The 26,028-nt window shown below is 32.5% G+C and overlaps 1 protein-coding gene across 5 annotated transcripts in view; it reads right to left on the reverse strand.

Annotated features, from left to right (window-relative positions):
* LOC119637716 overlaps positions 1-26,028 on the reverse strand; it is a 116,242-nt gene that overhangs the window by 36,670 nt on the left and 53,544 nt on the right. Inside the window, exons 1-2 of one of the 5 annotated variants that reach the window (XM_038033922.1) lie at positions 18,847-19,167; positions 17,070-18,246 (exon numbers count right to left, since the gene is read on the reverse strand). The exons of 2 other annotated variants lie outside the window; for them this stretch is intronic. In XM_038033922.1, the coding sequence (XP_037889850.1) occupies positions 17,070-17,736 (667 nt within the window). In that variant the 5' untranslated portion in view covers positions 17,737-18,246; positions 18,847-19,167. Of the gene's footprint in view, positions 1-17,069; positions 18,438-18,545; positions 18,766-18,846; positions 19,168-26,028 lie in introns of those variants that run through there. 2 more of the 5 variants (XM_038033923.1, XM_038033921.1) reach the window with 2 other exon arrangements.

Below are 26,028 nucleotides of genomic sequence, written 5' to 3' on the forward strand. Positions count from 1 at the left end.
CAATAATAATAATAGTAATAGTAACAAAAACAATAACATTAAAAGTTTACTGGATATGTCTATTTAAAAATTTTCGTAGGGAAACACACGCATATACATCCGTATATTAACAATGAAAATGACCTACTTATATTACATTTCGTTGAATTTTTCCATAAGATAGGCAAATGTTTTGTCGCACTCAGCTTCCCGGTATTCATTTCTTTTCGGATACTTTTTCCTTTTTTTTCATTTCAATACGACAATTTTTCGTTTAATTAACATAAGCTGGGATTTTTTAAATGTTAATTTTATGCGAAAAGTTGTGATAAAAGTTTGCCAATGAGAAAAATAAAAGTTATATTTTGGATTTCTTATATCATGCGGTTTGATGGGAATTTAATTAACCCATGTTTATATCCTGTAAGTGTGCATTCAAAGTTGACTGTTCGAGTCGAAATTTCGATGCAACCGAAACTTTTAAATGCAGCCTTTTGACCGAGATACTTTCATGATTTATTCATTATGGTATTATAGTGTAACCGCGTAGAGCTTATGATTCTTACAAAAGATCGAATCGGATCTTTTATGAATCCCTAATCTTTTAATCAAACGTAATTTGGTAGTTGTAAAGGTCCGACTCATATAGAAACGTACGGTTATGAATAACGTATCCAAGCATATGGCACTCGTACAATACGCAAGACACATAGCATTGGCAATACAATTAATTCGAAGCGTATCAAGCTACGCTAATGCTTAACGTAACGTAACGTATGATTCCGTATACTGAAAACAATCAATCTGTACATTGTTGACGACTCAAAACCCATCTGAAATTTTACTCAGCTATGACTCAAATGAAATCAAACATCTTTTATTGTAAACTTGTTTTTTTGTTAATAATAATAAAAAAGTATACGACAAACGATATTTTTATGAAGTAGAAAACATTTGACCACAAAAACTTTGAATTTTGTGAATGAAGTCACAAAATCAGTTTTGAAATATCGTCGACTGGAATCAAAGGAAACTTGTTGTATAGCCCATGTATATAGCTTATCAAATACATAAACGTATTTATATATGCGTTTGTGTCTTATATGTATTTCTATACATTAAAACCATCTATTAGAATAATGTTCCGTAAAAATGAAGAAATTTTTGCATATTCATCATTCAAAATATTTTATAATGCTCTATCTCTTTCTTTCTCTTTCCCATCTCGCAGGCAACATATGAATTTCATGTCCGGGAAAGAAGACAATTTTTAGCATAGTCACAAATGTGGAAGTGCCGCTGGGACAGTCTGTGAGTCAGTCATTGATTGAAAGTAGCATCAGCTACACTTTGAGGTAATGCCGTACAGTAATTTAACGAAAGGTTATCAATATATCATAGAGCGGCAGTTGCACCATTTTTTGAAACTTCATTCAAATTTGTGCTCATTCTTATGGAGATGTATGCCGTTATTGGATCTGTAACGCAATGGTAATATACATATGGGTGCAAAATACCATATGAGAACAATTCGTAGATGCATAGCGCTAAAGGTTCGATTTATTTCTTAAATTTTCTCTAATTATAGGCGCACCATCAACAAAGCCTTTTCATGGTCTCATTGAATAAACAGACAGAAGCGCTCATAGCTAATCTACCCTGCTATTCCCATTAGTGGAAGATATATTTTATGATGTCTCCAACGGGCTATATTTGCGTGTCGTATATATTTGGCAAATCTAATGAAACCGTGTTCAAGTAAAACAGGAATATCAGTAAACAAATTTCTTTACAGTCATAAAATATTTAACATTAAGTGCTATATCACAGGAATTTGTTTTGGGTAAAAATTACAAAATATTGTTCATAATTTCCCACACATCACATTAACCGATCTTAAATTAGATAAAGTTTCACCACGATTGATTAAAACGGATATATATATGTGAAACAAAAAAAAAAAAAAGTTTATTGAGTAATGACTGTAATATAAAATATTTGTACAATTTGTACAGCCTACTTAATCTACTTTATCTTAAAGATTTTTCGTGCTTCAAAGTCATGACTGCATATAATCACGCACTGTATACCGAGACAATTGAAAGGCATTGTTATCGACTCATATCTTGTTCGCTATACAAACCATCATTTTTTAATAGGTTGTGTAAGTTTTGTCAAAAAAAAGGTTTATTTTTTCTAACTCATACACATTTCAAAAGATAAAACATGCGATGATTTTCAGGTGATAGACACACGAACACACGTCGTCTTGTGAAGTAACGAGCAGAAAGAGTAATGCATGTTGTGCCTTCATTTCAATAAGGAAACAACTTAATTATTGTAATCTTTTGGAGAGAGAGCAAAAAAAAAAATTGTTTAAGTTTATACAATCTTTACTGCCTTCATTTAATTTTATATACATGGGAGATGCTGGGAAAAATATGAGAATATATTACTCGTAAATACATGCACATATATACTTAACTGTATATATATATTTATATGCGTACATAACAAACATCTATATATTATCAAAAAAGATAATTGCAATTATATTTGCAAATCATTAAAAAGACATTACTCAATAATGAAATACATTACTCGCACGTGGTGTGTGTAATAGTTTGAAGGAAAGATTGGATAACGAACTTCAATAAAATTCCCAAGAACAATAAAACAGAAGTTCCTGTAAAAATGCCATCTATAGTTATCATGTATAAATGTTGCGATACATTATTCTAAGAAGCAAATGTGAATATATTCTCATAATGATCTGCAAAGCACACACATAACCATAACTGTCGGTCAACATAAAAGTAAAACATAAAAGCATAACTGCGTATACATACGCTTTGAAAAAAAAAAAAAAATTGCACATATGAGTTATCATCTATTAAGCCATCTAAAGATGAAAATAAAATATAAAAAAATTAAATAAAAAATATTAACAGCTTTTGCAAATAAACTGGAAAGCATAAAGTAAGAAACTTACATTTTTTAAAATTTCATCTTTCGTTGTATACAAGCATCTATACATTATACATCGTGTTAAAGATTAGAAGAAAATTCGAATTCTGAATAACATAGAAATTGACCTAAACATATTTATCTGCTTGTAGTTTTAATGGTATTGAATAATATATGCAAGACATTGGAACTTATAATATATTAGATCAGCTTTAAAGGAGAACATTTTATAAAGAAAGCAACATTAGTTTATAATCATGCTCGCAGTGATTAAAAAATAAAAACATTTACTTTGAGCAACATAAGAAGAAGCAGTTACATTAACTTGTATTTAAAATCCTTCCAATCGGATCGTCTTTTTATATTTTGTGTACAGCAATTACCTTCTTTTTGGCATTTTTTTCGTGTCCGTGCAAGTAAGTGATTAAGAAAAGAGAAGTTGGGAGAGTGAGTAATGCTTGTAAACGTTCGACTTGAAAACGGAGATATCAAATACGGCGGGAAAGACCACTGTTGATAGATTGTTCCAAAGACGGGCAGTACACTTAAAAAAAGCGAGTCGCGATAGCCTATTGTGCGGTAAGCAGGCAACGCCAGCACGAGTAGGGGTGAACGTTGAAAAAACCATGTAGTCTTGTTAAAGGACAAATCTCTTTAATTTCTGTACAACATTTACCCGGGATGTACGCGTACAGAAGCACGGCAAAGCCTACATTACGCCGATGATCAGGGGCAGGGAGGATTTTGGATGCACTTTCGTCACCCATGAACATCTAAACTGTACTGAAGATCAAGATTTAGATACTTTTCTAAGAACTTTTTGCGTTAATACTTTGCCAAGCGGCCGCTTGTCCGCAGATTTTCCATGACACGGACTTTGTTTTGGTTTAGCCTATCGAGCAAAGTAGCTTGTTGTACCTCAATATTAAATAACCAAATGACTTTATGACAGTCAACTCCGCTATTAAAGCTATTAATAGACTATCAGTCCGTAAACTCTTACAGGGGAAGGCACTGCATATTTTTTTCAGAAAAAAAATTCTCTAATTGGAACCTTGTCCTTAAAGTTCCCAGCTCTTTCTCATGCTTCCAGAAAAGTCTAACATGTGTCGTCTGATTCTTTGTTAGGAGCTTACATTTTAACTTCTTTTACCTATTAATTTCTAACTTGCCTAATACAAGTATAGAAGAACTCTGGAAATATATTTATATTCACTTAAAAATTTTTCTAAACAAAACTGGGTTAGCATAGCTTCATATAAACTTTATTTGATACAAGACTGAGAACCATATCTAAAGCTTTCAACCCTGCTCTGAAAAAGGTCGGGATAAAATTTTTGGTGTTTCTTATAAATTAGAATATAAAATTATACATTTTCTTACCGGTGTGTTTGCCGTTCGAGATCTCTTAAGTATAATGTAAACACACAGACATCACTACTTTATATTATGCCCACTAGATGTAGGCATTCAGAATAAACGTGTTTTTTAAATTCAAATGTGCACCGATAACTTACTAAAAAAACGTATTGCTTAACTTTTTGAGTAGGAGTTAATTGTGCATCTTAATAGTGTGTACTTTTTTTGTTCAATTTAAACTAAAATTTTTCATATATATTCCTTCCTCTCTCTTCAGTATACATAAACAAGCGTATTTATAATCTAATAAACACAAAGCAATTAAGTTATTTTACACCGTACTTAGATAGAAAAATTTTAAAGTTTTTGTAATCTAAAGTGCGATTTTTATCGCCCAGACGCATAGTATGATACGCCTCGTAATTAGGGGTTTAGTTAACAAATTATAACATAAAACAAGATATATGTTATATGCATTACATTTATGGTTAATTGCAATGACGTTTTATTTTATTTCATTCAAATGGAACCAATCAACCCCGGCTATTATGTTTAATCAGCGTCTTTACGAAAAAAAAGCAAAAAACTGATTATCTGCAAAACGTATGTTCGTGCGAACAGTATAAACCACAAGCTGAAGCTTACTGAGTTGTAGCAAATGCTTGGCATTTGACCATCGCATTTGCCAACGGCCATATTTATAAACGTGCACGAAGAGAAACCTTTCTCAACTTTTTTTATGCATTTTTATTTATCTTATTTATAATAAATAAATGAAATAAAAAAAAGCAAAATTTCATTAACATAACAAACACTCCTTAATTGATTTTCAAGACCTCAGCATTGGTCGTTTATTGCCCTGACATACTCTACGAATTGCATTATGCGACGACGTTCATCACCAACAGGTGACAGCAAACTAAATGTAGCAATCCACTTATGGGAACACGTTACTTTCGAAGCCATCCGATATATCAATGTATAGTTCTAATCATACCGAAATTTCGTTTGCTTCGAGTGAAAGCGATTTAGCATAATTTAAGACGGCGTTGAAAGCTTATTAGGTTTGGACAAAATTTGGAAAAAGTAACAATTTCGAGAAATTTCTATTAGAAATATGCACAGAAGGAATTGAATAAACAGACTGCCTACAAATAAACTCGACAATCGTGGCAATCAATGGACTAATTTAAGTGGTATCGAGAATTCGGCCTAATCGCTCCTCAATTATTTCTTAGCCGATTTCAAGGTCACTTTATCGTAATGATAAGCATTTTTCCATTTAACCAAATATTAATCGTTTTATTAAAAACTTGAAAGGTCAGGTATTTATCTGAAATGAAAAATAAACAAATTTTTATTATTAACATCACGGTAGCAAATCAATCAACCTTTTTTCCTTTTCATTATCCACTGAATACTTTAATACCTTTAATCTAATCAAGGACTGATTAAAGAAAACAAAATAAGAAAAATTCTGTTTGTCATTCAATGAATTTACTTAAAATATTTAACAAACATTTTTAAGTCAAATATTGACAATCAATCAAGGTTGTAAGGTAGTCCAAAATATCTTTATATTGGTCTTAATACAACAAATAGGAAATATCGGTGTAATCAAGAACTGAATGCTGAATAAAATGAGCAAAGAATTCTGGATGTTTTAAAAGCTCGGTTGTTCGGTTGTTAAGCTATCTAATATACAGAAGACCTTTCTTTGATACGGTTCGTAACGTGCTGTATCAGAAACGTCTTATACGAAACTTGTATATTTATTAGCTTAAGCTAAGATGTGATTTAAAATAATATATTTTAAGAATAGATATAATATAAAAAAGGGTCAATTATATTATGTGATATTATGTGTCAGATTTTGCGATAGCTCCCATTTTGTCCCAAGCAAACATATAAATAGAAAAGTAAGTTAATTTTAAGTGTTTTTAACATTCGTAGTCGACTTGTGTTTTGATTAGTGCGTATTTTCTTTTCGTCTGTGATTTTTTGATTGTTTTAGCCTCTTCGTGTACTTGGCTCGTGTCTTTTGAGTTTTTTTTTTTTGCTAATCTGGTTGTCGCGAGTACCGTGTATGCGTTTGTTTTCTTTATATATTAAAAAAAAAACAAATTAAAGGAAAAAATAAATAAAAATTGAAAACAATTGACAGTTGACCTTTTCCGTTATTTAGTAGTTCCCAATCTTTTTTCTAGTGAGTGGTTTGTCTTTCCTAAATTACTAAATAATAAATTGACAACAAAAAGGCATTATGGCCTTGGGGCCGCCAGGTAAAAGCTCAAATAGCTTTCACTTATTGGTGGACACATCGCCGTCAAGAAAAACAATTAAAAATACCGACTTTCCGGTATTGACAATCAGTAGCATCACTCCGATAGATACAAAATATGTGGTTATATCTCCAACTAATGCGAGCATAACAATTTCACAAATCAGTCCTTTTACTTTAAAAAAAAATCCTAGATGGCATTACAACATACATAGACTCTGTCTCGATTTTACGCGATGGCAATTCACTTGTTCTCGCAGGTAATCCACACGCGACAGAGCACCTCTTAAAGTGACAATCACTTACTAATTTATGTTTAATTTCCGCTAAACTACACAACAAGCTTAACTCAGTTAAAGGCCTAATTTATACCCCGTGTTTACAACATAACTGATGTATATAAATTTATTAAATTAAATGCCAATGGAAAAACTTGCTCCTCTACAGGAAGGATAATTATGTCTTTTGACCGCTATCGGTTACCGCAAACTGTTTATGTGGGTTGGTATGAGTGTATTGTGGTAAAACCTATGAGATGCAAAAATTGCCAACGTTTGGGTCATCCTGAAAAAGGATGATATAATGCACTCTCTTGTGCTAGCTATGGTCTTCGTGCACATGCTGAAAGCTGTACCCGTAGTTTCTGCCTAAATTGCAATGACCAGCACTCGACGTTAGACAAACAATGCCCACGTTATGTACGATAGCGTAAAGTTCTAAAAATCAAAACAGAAAATTACTGTAGCATGAGCGAAGCACGACGCAAATATCGGGAAATCAATCCTGCAATCCAATTATTTAACAAAATTAATACCTACGTTGCCCCCGCCTCGCAAAACAAGCTTAATAAATTCTTACTTCCAACTTCTGCAAATGACAAACTTGTTCTATCATCAACCAAGAATCATATTGAAAAACTCGCCGAAAATTATAGTGAAAAAATCAAAACAACAACAAATTAAATACCCTAGAATCACCAGCTCTCAACTCCATTCAACAAATCAAATCGTTCATTCTTCATTCAACCTTCAATTTGAAATTATTCCCGTGTGCCAACTCGTTGCACGCAACGACTAAAGTAACGATTATTTTGTCGGCAAGGATAAATTATTTACGTAAAATTCCTATAGCGACATTTTCGACGGAGACGCTGACATGTCAACATAGCCCACCTACCATTCCGTTTCCATGTCACTACAATAAAATAAAGTTTTTAAAATTCTGCAATGGAAGATTAAGGCAGTTATGAATAATTTTGATGAACTCCGTACATTGATAAGTAATTTATCCCAACTTGTTATCGCTTCAAGAGACTCATTGTAGCAGTTCTTTTAATCCTATTCCATCCAAATCATATGCTAGATACTTCACGAATGGTGATCAAAAATTATATTCCAAACAAGGAGTTGGTGTTTTTATAAAATCAAGTATACTTCACAAACGGATAAATTTAAGCTCAAACATACAAGCCGTAATGATGCAAATAATCTTAAACATAAAATTTAGAGTGCTTTCGCTCTATAAGCCACCTTCGCAATCGTTTTCCCAACTAGAACTCTACACTTTATTCTTTTTACTCCTCTGATAACAACTTCTTCAGTGCCTTCATCGAAAACAAAAAGACGCCAATTTTTCTTTCGAATGCTATTGACAGGTGTGCCGTGTTCCTGGATAATTGAATATCTTACCTTAGAACTTGAAAGTTGTCTCTCCAAACCGAACGGAAGATAACCGAACGGAAGATAAACCACATCTCGTACCAAGTGGTCAGTGCTCTGTGGAATTCAACTAAAAAGAAATTAATGGCCCTATATAATACTGTTTTTTTGATTGGCCACATTCCTTACAAGTGGAAACTAACGGCAGTTGTTCCACTTTCCAATTCTAAAAATGTCTGCACCGCATCAGACTATCGCCCAATCTTTCCTTTATCTTGCCTCCCAAAAGTATTGGAAAAAATATTGATTATTTTACAACCAAAGCAAATTGTGAAGGAAATCATGTAACACTTCTCTCAATTGATTTCAAAAAAGCATTTGACAGAGTTGGCCTTCATATTATTTAAAGCTCCATAAAATCATGGAATGTTTGACCCAAATTTTGCAACTACATCAAATCATTCACGTCGCATTTTCATTTTAAGTTAGAGTTAACAATCATCTTTCTGATTACTTTCCCCTAGTGAATGGCATTGCACAATGATCTCCTCTTCTCCTCACGCTTTTTCTGATCGCTTTCATTGAAATTGGTAAAATTCTTTGCCGTATGCCGAGAATTGAACATTGTCTCTACGCAGACGATTTCAACTAAAGAAAAAAATAGCACAAAGGCAATCAACATCCTCGAATCGATTCTACGAGATATCTCCACATGGACCAAATCGTCAGCCGCTAAAATTTCAATACAATAACCAAAAACCATTTGTCGAATGCCACCAAAAAAATCACTTGTCGAATGCAGATATGTGATGTAGGAAATCGACTGATGCATATTAATGATTTACCCGTGCAAAATGTGCATACGCTCAATGTTATCGGGCTCATGTTTTCCAAAAAAATATCGTTGGAAAACACACTGACTTCGGTTAAAAAATTCCAGTTTAACATGGGTGAATTTCATACAATACGTTGCTTAGGAAAGCTTAGGGCACATTAACACCGCATTCCACTATTTACGGCAATAGCTATAAATTTAGTATCAACATCCTTAAATTGGTATATCACTAAGCTCTTAGAGCAACTTGCTACGCGGTCCACGCCCACTAACAATATCTCAATTGAAACTAGTTTCCCATCTTTAGAAAATAAACTTTATGAATTAAAAGCTAAAATCGTCGTCGAAGCTTCTTAATTCAAACAAACCTATTGTCGATGAAGATGCCAGAAAGATTATTGTTGCCAAAAAAATTCATAAGTCATCATCAGCAATTGATTATTGTTTTTATCTCGCAAAGGAATTGAACATTCCCCTAAAAATTTTCCGCCATGTGTATTCTCAAACCCTCATGTGTTATGAAAGATTACCCTTTTGACATTTCACTGTCTATGTACAGGAAAGAAGACACAAATGCTAGAGAGTAAGTGTTGAAATTTTATATACAGATGGCTCTAAATCTTTCAGTCTTCCACCTGCTCAAAACTGTCAATGTTACTGATAGATTGTCTGAATTGAAAACTATTCGGATTCCTTCCACCTCGAGATGGAGCACCATCAGTAAATTAAGGAATATCATTACAACATGCGGCAATAAAATTACAACGCTTCGGATACCAACTCATATCGCTTTATTGGGAAATGAGCAGGCTGATCGAGCGGCGAAGTATGCTGCTTCTGTACCTCTACTTATGTATAATGCCATGGAAAAGTTGGACCTTCAAAGATACATTGAAAGAAAAGTTAAGGAGAAAATTATAAAAGGAAATCTACAATACTATCATCAGCGCCACTCTTCTATTAACTCTCAATTAAATCCGTCCTTATTTCCAACAAACATTGAGAAAATCAAGACCGAAACATTTTCGAGAGTACGCCTTGGCCATACAATTGCAACTCGCAAATGAATCTTAAAAAAGTCTTTCCCCTCAATCTGCAATTGTGAAAAAATTCTCACTATAGAACGCACTCTTTGCATTCTTGCATTCTGCCTTAATTTTTCCTTACTAGAAGTATCACATTTCGAACAACTACTACTATGGACATCAGCTACAGAACGCAATATCAGTACTATATAAAACTTTATTAAAACTATTCGCCTTAATAAATAACGTTCTTTTCTAAAATAGAACCGATAGCCTGTGTTGCTAGTGCTCAATGTCTTTTTTCTTTTTGGCCTAAGAATTTATTTCATTAATTTAAAATTATAACAATAATAATAACAATTTTCATGAAAAAAAAAAATATAAATATCAACATTATGATAAAATGTAAAAATTAAAAATGTATTCAAAGAATAATTATAACGGTTCACAAAATTCATTCCAAAAGTTTGTTAAAACTTCTCATATTAACGTTAAAATAAAAATCCATTGAAAAAAAATCCGGAGACATATATATTCGATTTTTTAAAATAATATTGTATCAAGACTGTGTTATGGTAGTCCCAAATTCCGTACCTTGGTAGATCCAAATCGTGTTTGACAAGTACCGTTTGGAACGAGGTATGACTGTATATATATTTTATACCTCAAGTTTCAAGTTTCAGCTATTGCTTGAAGAGATCCGTTAACAACATAATGCTGGATTTCCGGCATCCATGTATTGATTTGATCGTAAGATATTTTCTAATAATCGCCTATATTATTATTATTGTATTTATATCGCGTAACTTCTCATAATATTCATAATAATTTGGCAAATGATTATGTCTAGTTCACAAGAATTTCCTTAGAATTGTTTCAGGTAGCATTATATTGTTCTAAACAAACATTAGTAATAATTTGAACGTTTCCATTTTACCTGAATATTATCTGTTTGACCTAATACGATATAAGATTCAGAAATGTGCAACAAGCCGCTCTTTTACACCAAAAAAACCCATAGCTTATATTTATACACTACACCGCTTAAAGTGCAAAGTGGATTAAGTTTGTGCGGGTGAATATGGTACGCAGAAGGACTTAAGATAGACCCGCCTTTAATTATACTGATCAGAATCATTTTTTGCATCGATTTAATCTTGTTTGTCGCTTTGATGCCCCTTTGATGTCTCTTCAAGTATTCTTGTGTTCAATCTACAGGTAGCAATTTTTTGAATGTTTTGATGAAACTGAGTACATTGACGTGCTATAACCCAATGAAGAAAGGTTTTGAAAATGTTTAAATCGGTTTGTTTTTCCGAGCAGTCCCCACATGTAACGCTTTGTTATAAAAAGTCGGTGTATGGAAAAAAATTGCAATTTCCAAAAGAGCCTCTCAGTAATAATGTGTCGACATTCTATTGAAATATTGAACCGGAAACTGAATCATTATATGATAAAGAGCTCTAATTTTTAATGTTTCATGGTGAAAATTGATTCATAATAGTAAACTGACAAAAAAAATCAATCCAACCGGATTTGCATCGCGCAGGTCTATTTTTTGGATACCACTGCATATAAGAATGCTAATCAAATGTGAAGCCTTATATTCCAAAAAGGCTTAAATGTTTCATAACGACAACATGTTCATGATAGCAGTTGAACACAAAAATTAAATGGACGAAAACCATATAAGCTTTCTAATGAATAGCAACTCCCCAGAAAAACATATAACTTTTAATATTATACAATGAAAACTGGTCCATAGTAGGAATTCATTATAAAATGAATGGTTGGAAACATGGATCGCGAAGGCCAATTTTTCAGGCTTCAACATATGTATTTGTTACCAGGAAGTGCTAAATGTGGATCACGTCGTGTGATGTTTTGGGCATGCTCCATTATGCAGGCTTTCCTTGAAAGTATGCCTTTGCATCAAAATTATGTGTCATTTTTGGTGTGTTATTACCAAAACAAGCGAATAATTGTGTGTGTGTGCTGGGTGAACCGCCTTGTGGTATCTAACGGTCGGCTTGCCTCACTACAATGTTGTCACTGATTTAATCCAAATAATTGTAACCAAAATTATAACTATAGAAATTTTATCAAGAACTGGACATTTTTCTTACACAAAATACCGCCATTCGATAATGCAACGGCCATGCAACCACCAGGCTATTTAGCTTCAAGTACTGTTGTTCAAATTGCCTCAGCATCCGAAATAATATCCGCCCCTATATGAGATTAGAATGCGAGCCTATTCATAATGGCCCAAATAAACAACGAAACATTGAATAGAAATCTAGGTTTTGCATGTCGGTGTGCCAAACGTCATCAAATTATCTCGAAAATTGCGATTTGCAGATTGAACACAAGAAAGCAAGACGGGTAGATGGACAGACCAGCTTAGATTAATTTAGAAAGTGGCTCTGAATTGATCAGTATAATAAGATTGAGCATATTTCACATCGTTCTGGTTGTTGTATACAACCACACAAACTTAATATATCCTCGTACCGCAATTGGTTTAGGATACCAAATGAAAAAATAAATAAAACTGTTTAATTTACCAAATAAAACATTTTTATAAGTCAATTCTGCAAATCAGATCGTTTGGGTAACTCAAAGCGCATGACAATTTTTTATTAGGCAATAACTTGGCTTGCTACTGCACTCACCAAAACTGAATGAGTTTATTTAAAAGAAAACTTTGATAAAGAACTTTAAGTAAAATATGCATTGTTTTAAGGAATACGTCTCTTTTTGACTCTTCTCAGAGTTTTTAAGGAATACGTCTCTTTTTGACTCTTTCTCTATCTTTTTATTAAATTCATACGAAACCTCTCAACGATGTAACTATTATACCACAACCACGTGAATATATACTTCTTCCTTTCAATCAGTAAAAAATAAAAGTAATCTATAAATAGTATTTATTCCTCAAAGCGCGATTTTAATCATTCCGCTTAAGAAGTTTTCATTATCGTTAAGCCATTATATCTTTGCAATATCATCACGCATTTTTTTTAAAAATATTATTGTTAACGATAGAAAGACTTCTTCTTGCAATATCATATATCTGAATAAAAACAATTTTGCTGTATTAAAAGTTAATACGTAAAATATAGCAAAAAAGCAATTTTATTTTCTAATAAAAAAGTTATTAATTTTAAAGGAGAGAAAAGCTGCATCAGCGTACCTAAGCAAGCCTTAGGGTTTTTTTTATAGATTTGTAGGGAATTGTAAGGCAAATAAATAATGGATGGACAAAAATTAGTGACGGACAAAGGTCAGCTCTATCGGAGCTGAACAAAAGTTCCATACTTCTTAAGTGACTCATAAGGTTCTGATTGTAAAGAAATTGCGCTTCCTTTGAGAGCTACTTTCAAATGAAGAAAGAGTCGAACCTTCTTCTTCTTGTATAGTTGTGTCGTATTAACTCTCTCTTGTTGTTACAAATTTCAATTTTCTAAATGAAAAAATATTCGCGGTTAGTTTTATCTGTAGCTTATAAAGTCTTACAACATGCCTTAACTGTACGTGTATTTAGTGAAAAACTCCATCCAGTTGATTACAAACAAGGTCTCACAAACGCACTCTTTTAATCATTATAAACGACTTGATTTGTTGGCTCATTATTTTTCTATTAATACGCAGTCAGTTATCTTGATCCATATCTTTTTTGATTTTTTTCTTACTATAAAAAATACTCGAATACTAGAATTTTCTTTAAAATAATCATTTAACGAGACCAAATTTTTGTCAAAACCATATAACTGGGAAGGAAATCGTTTTCGTAAAAGTATCTTTTTTATAATGACGTCGAGAATTTTGTTTAATGAATAAGTATACGGTTATGGAGGGAGAGCGGGGATACAATTATAATCAAAGTATATCGTTAAACATAATTCTTGTTAGTTGCATGATCCTATCTTTTCTTTGCTCTTTTAGAATGTCAATGTGATATGCTCGACCATCGTCGACGTCTTCTCAAGGCAGCTCAATTCCAAAGTTGAATTTCGTATTCGTGCAGATTGCCAATGGACTTAAGTCTTATGAAAAATTAGTGCATTGCTCAATGGATCATTCAGTGTGAGACCATACTCCTCTAAAATCGATTTCAACATCAGACATTAACTTAGGCGCTCGGTTTTCGATTTGTGGCAGTCTTTTATTTGCACAGCTGAGATAAGTACAGCTCCACTTCATTTAAATAAGGATGTTTCACTCGCACATATCGTTCAATCTACATTGAAATAATAAAGTCAATGCGCTCAAATCTATCTGTCATCAGTAAATTCCTTTAGTTGAGTTTGTCATCAATATCAATATATCAATTTATCGAAGGGGTTTTTTGCACTGCCTTTTTAGGTCTTAGCAAATTTTTTTCCAAAATATTCCTTATCTTTGAAAGGCGCAGTTGCTTATAATTTTTGATCCATCAATCAAGCTCATTATTGCACTAAAGCCTTAAGAGGTGCTGATTTCGCAGCAAATTTCAGGTTAATATTTGCTATAGGCGTAATCGCCAGTCATTTTGAGAGATGATCAGTAACTGCTAATTAATGTTCCATGGTAATGTTCCATGCTAATTAACATTGCATGTTTCAGCTTTCCATAGCAATTTTGTAATCTTGAACGTTTCAAAAAAACAGCCGGCGTAGATTCCTATTTGTGTGCAAACAAAGAAACAAAGCTAATATGCCACCATCTCTCGCTAGTAAATATGTAAAAATACTACGCTACCAGTCTACCTAGGATACAATTCATTTTTTCAAGTAAATGATTACGAAAATGTCTTTCTTGACGTTTATCTTGCGCCTTATAATTTAAAATTTACACCTCTTAAATTGGTACTATTATCACATTAACTGACAATAATTTTTATTGTATTTTCTATTTTATTGTTTGGTTGTGTTAGATTAATTCAAATAATGTCACATATAAATCGATATTATAAACATTGTACAGAAGTTATTAGGTTGGCAAGAAAGAAATTGCAATTTCCGCTTCTATTTGAAAAGATATATGTCAGTTATATATACCAGAGAGAACGAGAAAGAGAGGGAGACGAAGAAACAGTCAAACGCCGAGTGAAAACTTGCTTATAATGGAGGCATATTCTACCTGAAAGGCAAAACAATTCATTCATCGGTACTTAGCGTAAGTGTGAATAAAAGGAAAAAATTGTATTAAACATTTTTAAACGAATTCATTAAAGCTTTTACCGCAACGTTCATTTAAATATTTTGCAAAGGGTGATAGAAATAGTATTATTTACAACTACATGTTATTAGATCCCGGCAATGAGGTTCCTGGTTTCAGTTTCTTTTTTAAATACTAAAAAAAGAAAAAGAAAAAAAGTAGTACTGTAGAATAATTTCCTGTTCAAATGTTGTCTCTATTTAAATAAAGTTTTAATACCTAGTTTTAGTTACCTATGCATGCATATGTACGTTTGTTTTATAACGTCTATCTGGAAAGGTTCGTTTGCCTTTTTTGCGGTTTCGATAATGTACTATGAAGTACCTATGTAAGTTTTACCGCAGAAACACCTTACCAACAAAATGTCTAATGACCCACTTTAGGTAGATACAAATGACTAAATGCATTTGTGTATATGTTTGATGCACGCATTGTCTTCAACAGATATACGCAAAGCGCGCTTAAATTACACTTCCCATTTTCTTTCGTCTTTTCTTTCTATCTTTCACCCCTTTTTCAACGCTTTCGAAGGTATTTGAACTTTATCAAATTAGTACAACACGTAGTTCGGGACATTAGAGTAAAATTTTTAATCAATGTATAGCCCTTCATTGTTTGCACGAGTTGATAATAACATGTTTGGGACACAAGATTCTGGTTTTATATATATGACCTATTTTCCTTTTCTCTTTCTTTAACAAAGAAAACAAAAAAAATTTGTAATGATAGAATTGAAAAATTCAAAAAAAATATCGAAGAAGAAGAAAAACAAAATTAGGAATGGGATTAACTATTGTTTTGAGTTTAGCGATGAAAACTGCCCACATTCATTTTGCAGGTATGCTGTTGTATTCATTATTCTAAAATTAAAATAGATATTAATGAAAATATCAAGAACTCAAAAAAAACAAAAAACTTGATTCATTTTAAGCTTGTGATATACACATAGATATATGATAAGGACTAACGTGGTATGGTATTAAAGATTCGATCTATAGCAAATAAAAGTTTATAATAACTTTTCATAAAAATAATGACATTAAATATTTAACAGTATATAATTACTTAGACAAACACAAATACATCAATGTTTAAACAACTGTAATAAACGTAATAAAGTTTCGCTTTGACATGTAAATCATATTATATATACGAACATACAGATATACATGCATATATATATATATATATATATATATATATATATATTCTTATGTAAATAAATGGTATTAATTATTTGTCATTTAATTATATACGTTTTGCAAATATACTAATAATATGGAAAATTCCTCTCCGAGCATAAAGTGAATGTCACAAATAAACATAAATTGGTCGCGCTAAAGAATTTGGCAGTTTTTAACAATTACCGCAGAACGCACATACCGCGTATAGAATGAATTTCAATTTGTCAATTAATTTTTACATAATACATGTAATCAGATTTTTGTAATTGTAAAAGAGTACAAGCATTGATCAGAGTGCGATCAAAGTCAAGTGCACGCAAAGTTCATTCGAACAGTAATGAGATGCCGATTTACAAGGTAACGGTATTGACCCGAAAATTAAAAAAAAAAAAAAACAAAGTTTTTTATTACATAACAACAAAACAAACGACAATTTCTTGTAAGATTTTGATAAATTTGGAAATAAGGCTCATTCGTATTCTGGATGGCTATTAATAATTAAAATTCTAATAAATAGATAAAACTATATTCTATTTTATATTTTATCCCTATATATTTAGTTAAATACATTTGCTTTACCTTGTGGTCCATTTAAACATTCAAGCTCTATAGTATAATCCCAACAATCCAAACTATTTAATTTCGTTAATGATGCCAAACCGTTGAGGGCATTTTGCTGAGTAGTCATCAACGATGATGGTACGCGGCGCACAAAACTACCATTAGCCAATTCCCAAGGACGTCTCACGTCTAAGATGTCAGCGTCAACTTGTCCATGAGCGTTTTTATCTTCTTCATTAATAATTCCAAAAACATCGGCCACTTTGTCAACTTCGTTCTGACCATTACATTTGGGAGACTTTTCAACATTCGCATTATTGATTTGGGCAAGGTTCTCGGTGTCGGTTATTTGCCATTGTAAGGGTTGTTGATCATTTATAATAGTTGCAGTTTCCGTTGGTAACGACGGTGAACCCCGATCAGTTAACTTCGCTGTGACAGCTACGTTCGGCATCGCAGCCGGACAATTGCTATGACCATTGACGACTCTTATGTCATTGTTGCCATTAATGGCTACAGTACTTTTGGCAAGATATGCCAGAGAACAAAATGGTTTATTAGCTTTGGTGGATGTACGCGTTGTTGACGTATTGTTGGCACTATTAGTGCTGTGATTAATTTTGCCGCAAGTGATGTCACTCATATTGTATAAATTATTAGAGTTTGAATTTAAAATATTCGTCATTAAATTATAAAATAGTTCACATTATTAATAACAATTCCGAAAATTGGTCATAACAGAATTTTTTTTTTTTAATTTGTATAAAATTGAAAAAGTTATTCGTTGTATTTAATATTCGTTTTGTGCTCGTGACAAAAATTTATTTGCCTGTGTGGTGTGGGCATTGGAATGTAGATACGTTTCTTTGATAAACAAACACACAAATTTGGAATTTAAAGAACCAGTTTTACTTGAGCTGCTTCCGCTGCTGCTATTCATTCCGACCTGTGTATTCCTTTTCTGTCATTGCAACATCAACTGTCTGGCTATTAGTTTATGTTAAGACAAGTGCGAAAATTATTCCAGCTATAATTCTTGCGCTATAATAGACTCAATGCCAAGCCTTGCTCAAACCAATTACGTAGTTGTATGGACCAAAGTAAGTTGCCACAAGCTGCGGCTAGCATAGCTTGTTATAGAACCAGAATTATTCAATCTGCCAAAGTCAATGCACTATGATTGCCTTGAAAACACCTAGAAAAGAATCACGACCGGCACACAATAATAAATATCCAACAATAGAAATTAAAACTGGCAGCGACTGAGCGTTTTTATAAACTTGGCTGAGTTGCAACGTTTGACAGACTAACTGCAACGATTATTATCAAGCCTTAGGTAACACGAACGAGAACACGATTAACTTGTGTATATTTAATACAAACATACGCGTAAAAGAAATTTGTGTCTACATATATGTATATATATATATATGTATATATATATATATATATATATATATATATATATATATATATATAATTGCATATATATACATTGAATTAAGAAACCAGAGTTTGTAAAGCGCCCACAAAAAGTGGACGCTTAACATACAACCAGTTCACTGATAGATCAATGAGTAAACTATTATAGTGAACACTGCGGTGTCGCGCATGCGCAACGGAATGTTAAACACTTTTATGACGAATCACAAAACAATATTAGCAACCATGCAAAGTTCTTTCTTGCTTTTTCTCTCTTTTTTCTTTGACTTTTTCCTTTCTTCTCTTTCTTTCTCTCTCTCTTTCTCTCTCTCTCTCTCTCTTTCTCTCTCTCTTTCTCTCTCAATCTCCCTACCTCTCTTTTTTTCTATTTTCCTTCCTTCCTATCGAACGAATCGTAATTATTGATTTCTCCTGGACACCAGGTGGTTCATCCGCATATTTAACTCAAGGCATATCATGTAAAGGCGAAGTACAATGCAAATCAATAGAAAATTAACAGCGCGAAACCGTGCACAATAAGATATACGATGCAAGCAAGCGCACTATCAAACATCCAGTAACACAGCTAGGCAGTAACTGAAACACGAGAAATTCCAAAAATACAACCAGCACAAATCGAATGCCACGTTATACAACGACTTGAACAATGAGCAAAAGCTACATGGAACAAGTAAACAACGAGAGTTAAAGAAATCAAGTACAAGCAGAAAATCCAGTGGATCGTATACACAACTCAGGGCTCACTAATGCTCATTCCACTAATTTCTCTCCCTCTCTGTTTTCTCATGTTCAAAACAAAAACAAAAAAATTGTATTTAATTATTTATTTCTTAATCTTATTTAAAAAATGAACTTTATTCTTCTAAAGTATATAACTATTATAAAAAATACGACAGAATGAGTATATTTTAAGCGATTTCTGGTTATTATTTGCACCTGCGAGTAAATATTTTGGCACCGCCACTAAATTGCAGTATATTACCATTGCTGTTCTCGAATTCCATCTTTTGCATGCATCTTTACAAATACATAGAGTTGCGGTAATTCTTGCAGATTTTCTCACACTTTGTTGTTTTGCATTTCAAATGTTATTCAGATAACCGTCGCTATAATGTACCATTATTATGTTTGCCTTATTTTTCGTGTATCCATACCCACCTCGGTGTGTAATATTTATATTTCAGTGCGCTATACAATCAAAGATAATATAAATATTTATTTATTATATTAATTTTCTGTTAATTGAACAATAAAGCGAAATTTGCGTTAACACACATAACAGCAACAAGAAACAGATTATATCTGTCTCTAGCAATATTCTTGTAAAACCCACCGAATGCCTTATTATTGTTACTATTATTATGTATATTTTTTTTCTCGTGTCTCAGGCATATATTTCGTAACTAATGCAAACGTGTTCCTTACATTGTTTGATAATCGAAAGTCCACACCGCTCCTATGCATTTCTTAAACGTGATCACAACACGTACACAAAAGGCAATACTTACACTCTACTTAACGGACATATTATATTATGTAAGCAACACTTTCATACACTTTCATGACTTCCAATCTCAAAAAATTTCGAATCAAATGTAACGATTGATGGAAAGTGTTTAAATCGTAATTGTCATTTCAGCGCAAAGGTAAACGATTGGGCTCACATGGCTGCATCGATTCTGCTGAGCAAGAATATACATACAATGGGTACTTCTATTGTGTACAAATATTTGAAATGCATCTCTGTGCTGCGTAAGTATTGAGGAGATTTTAATACTAATTCAATTAATTAAAAAATTCTCTTTTGTTTATATATATATGTGTTATCGAAATATTAAAATATATTCTGCGGGAAATCCTCTTCACGCGAATAAAAGCTATTTTCATATGCCAAAATGTAATTTTTGTTTGTTATTCATTACGCCTTATGCCACCTTGTACGGCTTGAGTATATATTGAAGTTCCTAGTGGGTTTTGCCATAACTCAAATGAAGTCTTGCTTTGAAGGTGTTGCATAAAACAAACTGATTTTTTTCACAAAATATGAAAAAAATCGGTCAAAAATCATCATACTAAACGCATGTGCAAAAAATTGAAAGTAATGGAATTGTATTTTGAATCCCTCTTATCTAAATGTTTTTGCAAGATACAAAAAAAATGTACATATGGCAACATGAGCTAATTGTAACTGTTTCATAATAAAAATTTCTACGGAATAGTGATTCGATATGTAAATTTACTGTACTAAATTTGGATTTGACTCGTATACGATTCTGTATCTTTGGGTTACACTAGGGCAGAATATTGTAAGATGAATAAGGATCAAACTTGTTTAATTAATAACCTTGGACTTTTTTAATAGCAACATGTTACTTACCGATAGAAGACTTTCTAAAGTCCGTCGGAATACAATATCAAAAATTCACTTATCATTTTCTAATGCTCCATGCACTTATGATGTGCACATTTTGATATGACCTTGAGCTCTTTCAGCTATGCGGTCCTTATCTCCTTAATTGTCGCAAAACTTCGTGCTTTCACAGGTCTTTTCAGTTTTGGGAACAAGAAATTCTCACAAGGTGCCAAGCCCATTGAATGCGTTGGCTGAAGCCTGTTTACGGTGTTGTTTTTGGTTAAAATATTACGAACAAGCAATGACACGCGACCTGGCGCATTATCCTATCGCACGTTTCATGCCTAAAACATCCGAAAATATTGCACGCCATGAGGCAACAGATACGCCGACATCCTCAGCAACTTGTCTAATTATGATTCGACTATTCTCTATAACCATTTTCTTCACTGCTTCAACGTTTTCATCGGTTGTTGACGCGTTGGAGAGTACCGCTTAAAAACCTTTTTTTTTCTCAAAGTAGACTCGTCAAATGCCGCAATCAACATTTTATGTGAGTTGCACCACTTAATTTTATCTTTCGCACAAAATTTAATACAGATCCTTTGATAATTTTTTTAATAGAAAAAAATCGCCAAGCACACGAAAACACGTCTAAACTTTATATCTGTCGAAAACAAACTAAAAATGCAAAATGGCTGATAATGTCATGGGACATGTGTACCAGCATCACAAAAGCAAAAAATTCCAAAATCGAATGTGCGTAGCTCATGAATTTTGAAATGTCACCTGCTTTTTGGGCAAACCTCGTATATTAAAATCTTAAAAAACAAATAATGGCTGCTTTACACTCTAGTTGGGCGCCCAAAGTTTTTTGTGATATTTGCTTCCTCCGACTTACTTAGATATTGGTCATCTAAGGTAAATTCTTCTTAAAAACTTGCACCTGATAAGTGACGAGTGTTCTTCTACAAATAAAAAAAATTGTTTTCGAAAAAAAAGAAAACTAACCCGCTTAAAAAAAACTTCGTTGAGTCCCATCTTTCGAAACAGTAGTAAAGGACCTAAAAATCGAAAAATCGTTCAGAATTTATAGGAATTCACAAAAACTCACACGTAAATTTTACTGATAAAAAGCCGATTAACTTATTTGCAGTCGACCGCAACTTGTGTCGCTCGTTCTTCTGCAACAAAGGACCAGGTAGCATCGGGCTACAGAATAAACGCTGCATGATAAGAGACACGCCTAACAGAGAACTTCTAAAAATGTATGAATGAGGTGAGTCAAATGCCACCAAAAGTGAATGCTCTCTCTTAATTCATAGAGTAAAAGGTGCTGTTTTGTCAATGTAAAAGAATCGGCAACTCTTGTTATTCTGGGGATGAGAATACGAAATGGTACTCATTGGATAGAATATGTATTTGAAGTATTGAAAGACCCCATCAAAGCCCTAGGTTTTCTAAAGCGATGTAAAAAATGTGAAATGCTCGCATCACTTACACACACACATAATTGGCGTGTGAAGGTGAGAGACCCTCGATCGCACGCAACGAAAAGCCCAGATGCTCATGGGGGATGAGAGTGACTTCAAAACTCTCGATATTCCAAAGCATCGGAATTTGAAAAGAATTAGAAAACGCATTTTTATAAAATTCCTTTAAAATTGCAATAATAATCCTCAAGGACTGACCAAAACCTATTTGTTTTCGATTATTTTTTTGCTTTTTCACGGCTTCATAGTCTTTGACATCTTAAAAACTGTTCGTCAATGTAAGATTTGTAAGCTGTAAACTTTCTGATTTTCTTCAAAGGTTATTGTAACGATAAATCGTTGATGAGCTTACTTCGAGTTTTTGTGATCAAGTCCCTCACCAGGTCAACGGTGCAATTACTGAATTGTATTGGGTCAATTAAAAGAAGCTTGAAGTGTGCGCTAATTAAACAACGATGTCGTGCAGGACTCTATAATTCAAGATTGTTTTCCGATTTCAGACGGAGCATTGGTAAGGTTAGCCTAGACTTATTATTATATGAATATTTCAATACGCGTGAGCGGTCACACTGAACTAAAAAAGAAAAAGCATATGTTGATTGCGCGGGAAAAATTTTTAAGAAATTTATATACACTAACCAGTGTCACAGCTTAAGCTTTAACTGTTTTAAACTTTTTTAATTAAATTTTCATTTTCCGAATTTCGACCAATCAACATTTTTATTTATATAAAGACTTACGGCTATATAAAGATTGGCATCAACGAAGATTTTCGACTGTGCTCTTATTGCGATCTTAGTATCATATGTAGTTAGGTAGCACATCCTCAGCCAAACTTTAGTTCATTAATTGTATAGGTAATCCATTGACAATAAAATAAGAATATATGTATCAGTTTTGAGTTCCAGCTTAACTTAATTTTCATGTGCTTGCGAATTCCTGCAGCTGGCACCGCATAGATGAAATACCTCAACAGAAAACATAAGGAAATCAAATGAAATTCGTACGCTAATGAAAATAGACATTCCAAGATTTATTTTTGTGTCCTATAATTGATGTTAATTTAACTTTATCCCGTAATGATAATAAAACTATGAACCTCTAACTCGTAGCACATATTATCTATACGCGTATTATATTTATTGGTTAATAAAAAAGTCTTCGTTCTCTTAAATATATCAAATAACTATTTCCATTAATTTTTGCAATATATATTGAATATAACGCTGAGTCCGATATTCTTCCCGCCGCCGACGTTAGTCACAGGAAATCGGAAATTAGCTTATCTTGCAATGCTGTTAATTTACTGAGTTATCTTAAAGAGTAGCAAATAGAATTTCGAATTTATATTAAACTCCTGAACAGCAGAAATTTTATATTTACATATTTCCAAAAAAAAAAAAAAAAGAAGCGTTTAAATAGCGCCGTTTTCGCACCGCTTTCATTAAAAGTAATTGTATGCTGACTATCATTTATGAGAGACGTATAAACACTGGACATTCTTGTTCAGTTTTCAACTATTTATAAGACTTATTCAAAATGATTGCAGTTCAGTGTTTTGAATTTGTATAAATTCAAAATTAAAAACGCAGATAATTTTAAACTAAAATGTGACTGCACTTATTATAATAGCAAGCGAACAATATAAATTCTTTGACATAAATGTATATAAAATTCATAATGCAAAGGTTGTAACATTTTAACTCCTCCACCTTAAAGCAGAAAATGAGAGCAAACAATTGAACGCGTGTTCTTGTAAACCCACTCTCCGCAAAAGTTTACTTCAGCTCAGTTGACTCATTTATTCAAAGGCAATGCAATTAAAAAGAAGAAAAAAAACTGTAAAAATTATTGAATTTTAATGATTTTTCGTATCGCTTTCACGTTCGTTTTTATCATAAGCTTAGTTGCATTAGTATATTGTTATGATATTAGATTTAAAGCTAAATTCTTGATGGAGTTACAAGAAGAGACATTACAAGAGATATTACATCGCACAGCAATTTGTCTTCAATGTATTAAAATATTACATTTAGGATGTATGTCGCGCAGTATAATGAGATCTCATTGAACATTATTTGTTTCTCTGTCAGTTGATTTAATGCTGATCCACTCATCATATTCACCAAACATTCTTTTCTTTCACTTATCACTTATTTTAAATAAATGAATAACGACCTGTCTCAGTGTCACTTTCGTTTACACGATGATGCCAAACAAAAAAAACGATGGACAATATTTGGGAAGATATACTGCCACATTTCTTTTTCAAACTTATAATTTTTATAAATTTCTGTTCCTGTCCAATTAGCTTTTTTGGCCCAGAAATTGTAGGGAATTGACCACGTCGACAGTCTTTCTACATTTGCAAAAATCTATGGTATAAGTTAATTTCGGAGGTATATAGGTGCTACCTAAATGATTGGGATTAGTCTAGTCGGAGTGTTGGTTATTGCTTTTATATATGTAATCCAAAAGTGTAAATCCGTTTGTGTAAAGTATATATATGGTAGTGATCGTACAATCAACAGAAGCAGTGCGAAGCGGAAAATGAAGCGACATGAAAGGGGACCAAAAATCCAAATAATGTGCTGTATAATATATATATGCTATATATAGATATATCTGATACTATAGTTTCAGAATTAGTATTAACACATTGTTTATAAATATAATTAATAATCAAACAAGTTAAAGCGATATGTCTCTGCCTGCATCAATTAATATAATTCTTGTGTATCCTGATCATAAAATATTGAACATAATATCCTATCGCTCTATAAAGGCTTACATTTCATGAGAAACTTTATATAGGATACGAAAAATAGGCCTATGTAGCTCAAACTTATCAGTTAATTTATATCTCCAATTACTATTCTCGACCAAGTGTCATTACAACTTACCAAGACTTTAAACCTTGTGGCAAATAAGGGACTTCATTTTTTGTAAGAAAGTTAAAAAATAATCTCCTGACATCCGTATCTTCATATTCATTTACTAAAAACATATTTTTGCCGAGAAATCTTAAAAATTCTTCTTCTTGTTAGAAAGTCCGTTGGTAGCAATTTTTTTTTTTTTTTTAGTTTCTCAAATTACTTATATAATCCTTGATATCCAAATTTCGTCAAGCAACTCTCACTATTAAAATTTTAAAATTTCCCTTAGTTTTTGGATTTGTGCCAGAATAAAAAGTTCGTGTAAAAAAATATATTGATTAACCGTGCTACTACAAGATCGTGTGAAAAAAGCATATAAAAAATTGTTGAGCGTATATATAAACAAACGTCAGATATATAATTGCAGGATAACGAGTAATATTGTAATTCTTACTTTATTATCTAAAACGACAGATCGCTTTAGTTAATCAGATCAGATTATAATTAAAGCAAGTAAACAAATTATACTCGAGCAATGCCGACTATTAGATACCCTACATCGTTCACTTTTGGGAATAATACGCTAAAGATTTTGTACACTTTTCATGAAAACCCGCTTGTTGGAAGAATCTTTGTATTCGGTGGTATTAAAAAAATAGACCTACGTAACGTCGATTTCTATGTCAATTTACTATTATAAACTAATTTTCAGTTTTTGTAGGAATGACTATGTGAGAGAGCGTTTAAAATTGCGCCAACGGATTCAAATTTTTTGTATCAATTTATTTTAGAATGTCCAAATATTGTTAAAG

The sequence above is a fragment of the Glossina fuscipes genome, unplaced genomic scaffold (genome assembly GCF_014805625.2).
Source record: "Glossina fuscipes isolate IAEA_lab_2018 unplaced genomic scaffold, Yale_Gfus_2 60, whole genome shotgun sequence".
In the NCBI taxonomy this organism is placed as follows: Eukaryota; Metazoa; Arthropoda; class Insecta; order Diptera; family Glossinidae; genus Glossina; species Glossina fuscipes.